We start from the raw sequence: 11,009 nt of genomic DNA on the forward strand, positions 1-11,009 counted from the left end.
TTGTAGACTTTGGGGGAGGTCACTTGGAACTTCTCAACGATGACCCTTAGCTTTCAGAATGAGTAGGGAACTCACCGGTTACAAGGGCTGAAGAAAGGAGGGGCAACACTGACCGACGAAAGGAGGATACAAAAACACATAGCTAAAGCTAGCCAATTATACTTGTTGCAGGTAGTGAAGGATTTGATTGGGAAAACTGAATTTCCGGTCAGGCCAGTCGAGCCAGGTATCCAACAATTACTCCGAGATTATGCAGATGTTTTCACCGATCCACAGAACCTTCCCCCACGCAGGAGATACGACCATGCAATACCACTTGTAGAAGGGTTTGGGCCAGTTTGCTAAAAGCGGTATCGATACCCCCACTACCAGAAATGGGAAATCAAAAGGTTAGTTCGGGAATTGCTAGAGCGAGGGTCTATAAGACCCAATAACAGCCCTTTTGCGTCTCCGGTCTTGCAGGTTAAGAAGAAGGACGGGGGATGGAGATTGTGCATTAATTACCGACGGTTGAACCAAGTGACAATCAAAGATAAGTATCCCATGCCCGTCATCGATGAACCAAGTGACAAGCTGGACCTCCGCTCCGGGTATCATCAGATCCATATCAAGGAAGAGGATGTTGCCAAAACAGCCTTCCAAACACACAGAGGCCACTATGAGTTCTTAGTTATGCCTTTTGGGCTTACTAATGCCCCTTCCACCTTTCAAGCATTAATGAATGACGTATTCTGGGGATTACTGAGGAGGTCTGTGTTAGTGTTTTTGGACGACATTCTTGTTTACAGTAAGACTGAAGCAGAACACTGGGGACACCTAAAGGAGGTCTTGGAGTGACTGCAGCGCCATTAGTTGTATGCCAAGCTGAGTAAGTGTTCATTTGGAGAAAATAGAGTAAATTATTTAGGCCATGTGATATCTGGTGCAGGGGTGGAGGTGGACCCTGAGAAAGTAGGGTGTATGCAGTCCTAGCCGCGACTGACTAACATCACGGAGCTTATGGGATTCTTGGGGTTGACAAGATATTACCAAAAGTTCGTCCAGAACTGCAGAAAGATTGCCAAGCCGCTAACTGATTTGTTGAAGAAAGGAGCGTGGGGATGGGGCAAGCAGGTAGAAAGGGCTTTCCTCGCCCTTAAAAGAGCAGTAATCACTACTCCAGTTTTGGCACTACCCAATTTTGATCTACCTTTCATCATAAGCTGTGATGCCAGCGGGATAGGCATCGGGGCGGTGTTATCCCAAGCAGGACGGCCAGTCGCTTACTTCATCCAGGCTCTCAGCCCCCGAAATTTAGCCATGTCCACTTATGACAAAGAGCTCTTGGCAGTGGTAACAACTGTACAGAAGTGGTGCCCTTACCTACTCGGTCAAAAATTCGTTGTTCGCTCCGATCATCAGAGTCTGAGGTTCCTTCTAGGGCAGCGAGCAACCACACCCCTCCAACAAAAATTATCGAGTAAGCTTATTGGTTATGATTTCGAAATTCAATACCAGAAGGGGCGGGACAACTTGGTTGCCGATGCCTTATCTCGACGCATTCATGGAGAATTGGCGGCTATCTCTGGGCTTGTGGCAGATTGGGTTGTTGACTTGCAAAGAGAAGTAGAGGTTGACCTGGAAATGCAGGCTTTGAGGAAGAAAATCGAAAACAGGGGAGAAAATAAGGGAAAATATAAGCTCAGGGATGGATTGATTTGGAAGGATGGTAGAGTGGTGATACCACAGGAGTCCGCTCTCAGATGACGACTATTTGATGAGCTGCATAACTCTCCAAGAGGCGGGCATGAAGGATACCACAAGACAATGCATAGGATTAAACATGTTTGCTATTGGCATGGGTGTAGAAAACAAGTTAGATAATGGATTAAACACTGTGAAGTTTGTCAAAGGAACAAGATAGAAAATTTGCCGCTGCCCGGTCTTCTGCAACCGTTACCTATTCTAGAACAAATTTGGACCGAGATCAACATGGGTTTTATCAAGGGGTTGCCGCCTTCGAACCATAAGACAGTGATCATGGTAGTAGTTGACCGCCTGTCCAAATATAGCCGCTTACTAGCATTACAACACCCATACACCGCCAGGGACGTAGCTAAGATATTCAAGGCAGAGATATTTCGACTTCATGGGATGCCGAAACGCATCGTCAGTGATCGCGATGCAGTGTTTACAAGGTTGTTTTGGAAGGAACTCTTTCGTTTGCAAGGAACCCAACTTAATTTAAGCTCTTCCTACCACCCGCAAACGGATGGGCAAATCGAGATCATGAACAAGACTTTCACAGCTTATCTGCGGTGTTTCGCTGGGGACCAACCTTAACAATGGTGTCGCTGGTTACTGCTGGCGGAATGGTGCTACAACACCTCCCAAAATTCAACCACCAAGGTCACTCCTTTTGAGATTGTTTACGGCTACCCCCCTCCGACCCTTTTGTCTTATGTTCTGGGAACCACCTTAGTCCAGAGCGTTGAAGATGAATTAAAAGCTAGAGAGAAGACATTGCAACTCTTGAAGGAAAATTTGAATTGAGCCAGAGAACGAATGAAAAAGTTTGCCGATCGGAAACACAGAGAGGGAGTTTCAAACAGGGGATTTCGTCTTCCTTTGACATCAGTCGTACCGTCAGATGACCGTTGCTGCTTGACGATCCCAAAAGCTAGCCGCCCGCTTCTACGAGCCCTTTAAAATCTTGGATCGGGTCGTGTCGGTTGCGTACCGATTGGAGTTACCAGACGGATGCAAGATTCACCCTATAGTGCATGTTTCGTGGCTTAAGAAAGCGATGGGTGCTCTCATCCGAAGCCAACCAACTCTTCCACCAGTGGCAGCAGACGGAACCTTCCTTCCTCAACCCTGTAAGATTCTGGACCAACACATGGTTAAATGTGGGAATCGAACAGTCACTGAGGCTCTGATTCAGTGGGAAGGCATGTGTAAGGAAGACGCAACCTGGGAACCTCTGTCCCAGCTTCAGCAACAATTTCCGGACTTCAATTTCGAGGACGAGCCCGTGGTCAAGAACGGGGGATGTCACGTAACCGCCTGGCACAGGGGAATATTCCAACAATTAGCACCTGACCTCCAGACAACCACTTCAATCATGGGCGATCAGGTCCCATCCATTCTGTTATGATTTGTGCTAACGTGTCAAACTTTGGTCATAAAAATTGTTTAAAACTCATTATGAGTTTTTAATATTTCTCTTAAATCATAACTTTTCAAAATCTATAAAACTCACCAAGTTTTTATTTTTCACAACTCATCTTTCTTTAATGCATCGGTAATGCTTCTTAACAGAGGTGTCCATGTCATCGTAAATAACAATTTTTATGACCAAATTATCTTTGAATGGTGAGTTAGAGGAAAATTTGTCTTTTTCAGTTTTCAATTTTCTTTTTTTTTTTTTTGCATTTTTAGTATTTTGTTATAATTTCCTATGTTTTTTTTTATAATTTCTATTTTTTACATTTTTCTATTTTCTACAATCTATAAATTTTCCTGTATTTTTGTTATTTATTTACAATTTATGTGTTTTTCTATAATTTTGGTGTTTTTTCTACAATTTTTATTTTCTATTTTTGTTTTTCAATTTCTATAGTTTCTATAATTTGAAAATATTTTTTTATTTTGTTTGCAATTTCTATAATTTTTTATATTTTTTGTAATTTCTATGTTTTTATGTATTTTATATTTGAAAATATTTTTTTGAACTTTTTTCCTTTTTTCATGTCTAAATATTAAAGTGGTAATATATTAACACCCGTTAATTTTATTTGTATATATTTTATATTTTTGTATGAAGATTAAAATGGTAATATATTAACACCCGTTAGTGTGTTTAACGTCAAGTTAGTGACATGGTGAATTTTAGACATTTTGAAAAGTTGTGATGAATTTAAGAGAAATATTAAAAACTTATGATAAATTTTAAACAGTTTCCCTATCTTGAATTCAAATTACCTGGGTCTCGTTTCCTCGATGGCTAACGACATCTTTCCCTTTGAGCGGTATTTTCCACCATTGCTCGGGGAAACCCTAGCCTCAACGAGAAGAGGTACATAACAAATGGTCAATGCTGATGCTTGATGCAAGCTCTCTTTTCCAACCTCTTAGTCAACCTAATATTATTGAGCTCTCAATTTAGTTCTGGATTCTGCCTTCGTATTGAGGATTATAGGCCTTATGGCCCAATCCAGATTTATTAGAATTCAGGCCTATCTTCCATCCCTCCCCACGTGTCGCAGACCCGTTAGGTATATCAGGAGGTAATTTGTCAATTATCGATCCTTTGGCACCCTTTTGCAACTTTGTACGGCTTGGCATATATAAGTTTGTTGAGGTTGTTTGTAAAGCCCGTCTAAGTCAGTCGGTAGAGCGGAAGGCTCTTAACCTTGTGGTCGTGGGTTCGAGGCCGGCGTTTTTACTTTTTCTCCTAGAAGAAAGGCCTAATCCAACGGGAGCAATAATTTGACCCAAAAGCATAAACACTAAAATAGAAAAGTTACAGGAAGACTTGCGGACAGGGGGCCAATGATGACATTATCATTTGTGAAATTATCATTGACAGATGTTCTCAATACACGGCGAAGATATATTATCGGGGGCAATCTTGTGGGGGGCTGATTTGATGTCCAAGAGAATAAGGTAAAACCTTCTCCCAGCATGAACACAGAATCTCCGGGGGGTTCAGGTAATGGAATGAAGACACTATTTATTATTTAGAATCTGTTTGACAGTGAATCTGCCGATGGTATCATGCCAGTAAAGTAATTCCGGATAAAGCAACTGCTACGGAAACATGCAAGGTCTCATAAATACACTGTCAAATTGAGATATGAAGTGTTCTCATGAGCTGGGCCTTCAGCGTCCCCCTCCACAAACATTAACTGGAGGAAATACGGAATTTAAAAATTCCCCCCAGGTTTCAGGTATTTCTGTGGAGGACAAATTGGTGGGGAACTGTTTAGACAAAAGATAAGATGAAGTATCTCAAATTGCAAGGTCAGCTCTGTCTATTTTGTGGAACAGAAAAAGGAAGATTTCAATAATCTCTTCTCTTGTTCTTACTCCAGAGCAATACCGTTGGGTCTCTAGTTAGGACAATGACAATGGGACTTACCCAGGAAGATTTCCTAAGTTTCCCTACATTTCCCTACCTTTTCCTTCAAACCAAACATGGCACAAAAGGAACTGCTCCCCGGAATTGTTGCTTAGTGGCAACAACAGTTACTGCAGTCCATGACTAAGTCTCAGTAGAGAAGGTAAATGGAATATATGGCAATCACTCTTAAGGCAGTAATGCTTATTTGGGCTGCCAGAAATCTTAAATTATATAAAAACAAAATGCTGAAGCCTGAGGAGTTGATTGCTGTTAAATAGAGCTGCTGGTGGGCTTATCTTATTGGATAGTACTGATAGGATGATTGCAGCTCCGGAACAGTTATGCAAAGCTATGAATGCTAGACAAGCTGAATAACAGGCTATGCTTCAGGGTCTAGTTTCTGCACAAGTGGGAACACCAGAAGCTGTTCTGTTTTCTGATGCAAGAGCTATAGTGGATATATTATAAGTTACTACTTTCTGATATAACATGGGCAGACGAAATATTTGGGAGCAATACATGATCTGTTGACTGGTTTTGTTATCTATCTTTTTGTTCATGTAAATAGATGTTCTAATACTCTAGTCCATGTAAATAACTAAATATGCAATTGCTACTAGAGTATGTAAAAGGAATATGAACATGAATATCAGATTCTCTTGGTTTATTGGGTTGATGAGTGTGAATCCGACCTAAGAATTATCGAACATGTGGCATGTTTGGGTGAACCGACGACCTAGCCTTCAACTCGAAGAACATCGTCTTGCCTTTGTCTCAAAGGATGACAATCACCTCGGACTCCTCAGCTCAACTCGTACATATGGGCTTCATCGACCTCCGACCCCTGAAGAGATCTCCCTATCGAGACGAGGTTCCACCTGGGAGAGTTCTTCCCTAGTGAGATGAGCTCCCTTTCAGGAGATCTCCACACTCTGACACTTGGCCATCAAGTGACCACCTGACGGTACATGTAACAAGGCCATCAACACGTAAGGTGAATCTGCCAGGTAACCGATCTCGGGCCCACTACATGCACTGAAGACATGGAATACAGATCACCACTACATGTCACAACTATACACCAGGTGGCTAATGCATGTTGTAGGTGGCAAAACAGGTAGCACTGATTAAGCTCCAGGTGCTTGAGTCGGATCCCAGGTGTCTCAAGCAGATACCAGCTGGCCTGAACCAGGCCATAGGTGTTCGGACCCAGCATTATGTGACTGAGCTCGAATAACAGGTGTCTTGGCAGAGCCCCAGGTATCTTACCCAAGCTCCACCAAGGCAAAATAAGGTGTCTCAAGCTATGACAGGTGTCCTACATCTGCCCAACACGTATGCATCCTAACAGGTATACTATACCAAAGCTTATTTAAGGGGCAGGTGAGCATTCAATTGATTATGAATATCTGAATTCTCCACCACCTCCGGATTACTCAGTATTGACTTGACCGTTAGAGTTACAAGCACGGGATATCACCTCCGGCCCTCTGACCTTATTTTCTCATACAGGATACGGCCGAGCTCATCCAAAGACTTCACCACTTTTCGATGGCATCAGTTGGGTCTATAGTTTTTCTTCCTCTTGACTGATCACCGGTTACCTTTCTTGTATCAGTTTCTTCTTCTTTCAATAAGTTTCATTTTATTACCAAAAAAAAAACTGTTCTTTACTTTTGGTAAGAGCTCTTACCTTTATTCGGATGACATGTATTTGGAATTGAAACCCAATTCTCTAATTTCACAGAGATCTTTACTCTTGCCTCGGCTTCACGTACAGGCTATAAAAAGTTGAATCAGAATATAACATTTATGTAATTATGTACACTAATGAATAACAATTGAATTTACAAGCAAGCTTGGCAATTGCCAATTGGCATTAAGGCCCCAGCCCCAACTATGACATTAATTCTTTAACCAATACCCATTCCTGACAATGGCATGAGCCACCCTTCCTCAAACAGCTCGAATATTGGACACTCGTTGCCTTTCATTCCTTCCCTCCCTTCCGTGTCCTTGCCAATCATCTTTTTCTGTTTCTTTATCTCCTTCCTACCTTATTCCTTCTTCTGCTCCTCATTTCCTTGCTTCCCCATTTCCAGAATATCCTTGTAAGTGCTCTTCACTTGTTTCTTACCGTTCTCACCACCATGAACCACCATTTTGTCTATTGCAGAGCTGCTCTTGCTTTTGGTTTGTTGGGTCTTAACAATTGAAGGGAATTCTTCGGTTGAACTAGTCTGCTCTTTGTGTTTAACATGGATCACCTCATTCTCATCTTTCGCATTGCTGCTGGCATCTATTGTGGTGGTCTGTGTTTTGTCATACGATGGTGCCGCTTCACTCGCCCTATCCATGCAGTTGATGTCAACCCTGATCTCCTTTTCTTTTACTTTGTCATTCCCCCAATCCGTCAATGTGGACATCACAAAATTGAATCCCCATTTCATCTGGGACAATGCGCAATCTAGAAACGGTAAGCGATGGAGCATTGCTGGTAATTGGTCGGCGACAGCATCGAATTTCTCGGGTAGGCACACTGTACTTTGGGCGAGTGCATCAATCTGGTCGAACAAGTAGGCCGATGGGGGGAAGAGAGTCTCTACTCTGTTCTCGACTGCCAGGATATGGTCGTCCAAGAAGCCTAGGATTACTAGCCATTGGCATTGCAATATGTAGGCAATTGGGGCAGTCAGTCCAGCTAGTTTGTGTGTCAAGGAGCCTATTGGGCCACCGAATTCCTCCGCTTTTATGTAAGCTCTGTGAGCTATGGATAGCATCGAAACTGCAAACGTGTGCAAGAAACGACATCTTTCTTTCCCAGTGCTGGCCGGTGGAGATACCTAAGAATGTCATGTCAAACGTATTATAGGTTGTAAACATTTTCAGATTTTCTCTTCTAGAGAGAGAGAGAGAGGAAAAAAATTGTAATGTAATGTACCCTTGACAGAGAAGACGTCCCAGATTCCATCGCTTCTTTCGCAGACAAACATGAACCTGTAAAAAATTGATAATCTTTGTGTGTGTGCATAAATAATGAGAAATGCAGAAATTCAAAATTAACAAGAAAATCAACAATAAGAAAAACTCCTTAGAAATTGATACCTGTAGCCAGATTTCAGTTTCTGCAAAAGGAACCTCTGTTAGCAGGTAAGACAGGGAATAACGATGGATGGACGTCCTCCGACGCGAAAGGCTGGACAAATGAAACGAGCGGAGGGAAATCGGTTTTCACTATGCCCAGATGCCCTCCAGTCGAAAATTTATTGAACAACGGTTTCGCCGCTTCAAATAGGTGTGGTGGACCTTGATTTGATGGTTAGGGTTCTGTTGAGTTGAGGAATGAGGATTGACGATTGACGAATTGGACGGACCAACAAGATATATTGAATTGGACCAGTTGATTTAATGGTCCAAAATATTTATTGGATTGAATTGGACTTGGTTCATGGGTAATAAATTTATATTGGATTGGGTTGGATTGAGCCATATCTAGTCCATTGAAAGAAGAATAAAAATATATGTGTCAATAGATTAAGTTTGGGTTAGAATTAATCTAAATTAAAATAAATTTGAACAATCCAAACATTGAATAAGACTAATTCAAAATGATCAAAAATATTTATTTGATTGGATTAGACCTGATTTAGTGGTCTATTTGTAATGGAATCACATTGAATTGGATGGAATTGGACCAATTCCAGTCCAATTGACACTCGTAAGTATACGTCGATCCCATACGTCAAGTTTAATTGGCTTAATTGACATTGACAGGGTGCGTGTTAGAGCCAACCCAGGCCCAAACATAAGATCTTAACCTTAATCCGGGCCCTGCCCATTTTGACACCGAGTCAGAGCTGGCTCGGTGGTACAAAGATTGCCGTCCAAACCACCTGTGGTGCGAACTTTGGTCATGATTTTACTGGCATTGTGTTTTATCAACATATTTGATTGTTCATGACAGCTAAGGGCATATTAACGCCCATTCTATTATTGGTGTTGGACTAACGTGAAACTACTCCCAAATTACAATGTATTAATATACAATTTATACTAAAATATATTTATATTTTAGAAAAAAAAAATGAAACATTTGTAACAAAGACAGCAAAAAAGCTTGTACATAAAATACATTATACAAATATTAATGTTATACATGGAATGAGATAACATATTGTGTTAGAAATTTTGGTGGGCTTGGGGCCAGCTTACATTGTTGGATGCATGCCTCAATACAAGTCTAACTAATCTAATCTGGAGTTAAAGTTCATGGGTGTAAATGGATAATTTATATTTCAAATTTAAATGGATATTAAAAATCAATATTCAAATTTAAATTTCAATTAAAAAATCAAATATTTAATTTGATTGGTTAATTATTTTAGATAATTAATAAATATATAAAATAAATATGTTATTTATATAAATTATATAAAATATTTATATATTTTATATATTATATATAAGAATTAAATAATTGATCGAATTCAAATATTTATCGAATTAAATTAGGTCATATCTGAATTCGATCTAATTACTTAAACAGCATGAATACCATTTTTGAATTGACTGATTGTAATATTTGAATTATCCAAATTTAATAATTATATCAAATCTCAAATTCAAAATGAGATTTTCAAATACCATTGACACCCTTAAATACATGTTGGGCCTATATTCAAAAAGTCTAAATCCCCATTCAAAAGAATTGAGATTTGTTCTTAAACCCATCTAACAGCCTAGGGGTGCAAAAAGATCGGATTATGATCCGATCTTATTTGGTCAAATTCGAATCATCCCTGTTTAGATCTTCAGATTGGATTCGGATCACCCCTATCCGATTTGAGAAGATTTGATTCGATATATATATATATGTTATATTATTTATAAAAAAACATGTATATATATGACGAAAATAATTAAAAAATACTTGTAATTTTTTACATTATTTAAAGGGAAAATTCCCGATTAGTATCATGTACTTTGGGCCTAGTGTCACTTTGGTCCCTAAACTTTAAAATGTGACGATTCAGTACCTGAACTTTCAAAACGTGTCAATCCAGTACTTACCATTAACTAGTTGTTAACCAGTCATTAAATGCCTTTGAAAAAGACACAAATGCCCTTCGGGTGTTATCTATTTTTCTTTATCAACCATCCAAACATTGACAAAAAAATTAGCAAACCTAAATCCTTACAGCTTTTATTCAAAAAAGTTGAGGTCTAGAATGCCCATTGAGACGTGACCCCAACTTTTTTGAATAGAATAAGCAAGGATTTGAGATTGTTAATTTTTTATCAACGTTTGGATGGTTGATAAAAAAATTAGATGACATTCGAAGGGCACTTTTGTCTTTTTCAAATGCCACTAAACGGCTGGTTAACAATTGGTTAACGATTGGTAATGAATTGACACGTTTTGAAAGTTAAGGTACTTAATTGTCACATTTTAAAGTTTGGGGATCAAAATTACACTAGGCCCAAAGTACAAGATAGTAATTGAGAATTTTTCTTTATTTAAATTAATATATTTTCTTTTCTTTTAATAATTTATTAATAAAAAAAATCAAATTAAATCAGATATAAAGATCTGACTTACCAATAGGATTTCGATTGGATATTTGGATCAAACCGGATCCGACATAAACAATGTCAGATCGGATTCAAATATCCGATCCGTTTGCATCCCTAACAACCGGATTCAAATGTCTCCCCATGAATAATAAATATAACTAGGGAGATGTTCCCGATGTGCGGTTATTACATGCTGTGTGACCGGTGTGAAGAGTAGATTCGGACTCGTTCAAAAGCTCTGGTTGGGATTTCCATGTTGGGGATACGTTGCATTGAACCCAAATCAGACTCCCAGTGTATGTGTTGTAATTCGATAAACCATTCTTTTTGA

General features: G+C 39.7%; 1 protein-coding gene across 2 annotated transcripts; it reads right to left on the minus strand.

Annotated features, from left to right (window-relative positions):
* Positions 1-6,879: 6,879 nt before the first annotated feature.
* On the minus strand, positions 6,880-8,349 carry LOC104591679 (uncharacterized). Of its 2 annotated transcripts, none has more exons than XM_010250639.3 (3): positions 8,210-8,349; positions 8,046-8,119; positions 6,880-7,947 (listed from the first exon to the last, which is right to left on the minus strand). In XM_010250639.3, the coding sequence occupies exons 2-3, from the start codon at positions 8,073-8,075 to the stop codon at positions 7,162-7,164; spliced, it is 816 nt and encodes a 271-aa protein (XP_010248941.1). In that variant the 5' UTR covers positions 8,076-8,119; positions 8,210-8,349; the 3' UTR covers positions 6,880-7,161. The 2 variants fall into 2 exon arrangements, with proteins under 2 accessions (XP_010248941.1, XP_010248943.1); XM_010250641.3 differs by having other exon boundaries at positions 7,017-7,947; positions 8,046-8,101.
* Positions 8,350-11,009: the final 2,660 nt, after the last annotated feature.

Source organism: Nelumbo nucifera, chromosome 4, assembly GCF_055504915.1.
Source record: "Nelumbo nucifera cultivar China Antique chromosome 4, China Antique-T2T, whole genome shotgun sequence".
Classification (NCBI taxonomy): domain Eukaryota; kingdom Viridiplantae; phylum Streptophyta; class Magnoliopsida; order Proteales; family Nelumbonaceae; genus Nelumbo; species Nelumbo nucifera.

What these genes read in the sequence shown, in the direction of transcription:
- LOC104591679 (XM_010250639.3), bottom strand. Translation starts at nt 8,075, where the DNA reads ATGGAATCTGGGACGTCTTCTCTGTCAAGG. An exon ending in GGACGTCTTCTCTGTCAAGG is followed by an intron (nt 7,948 to 8,045) that starts GTACATTACATT and finishes TGACATTCTTAG; the next exon opens with GTATCTCCACCGGCCAGCAC.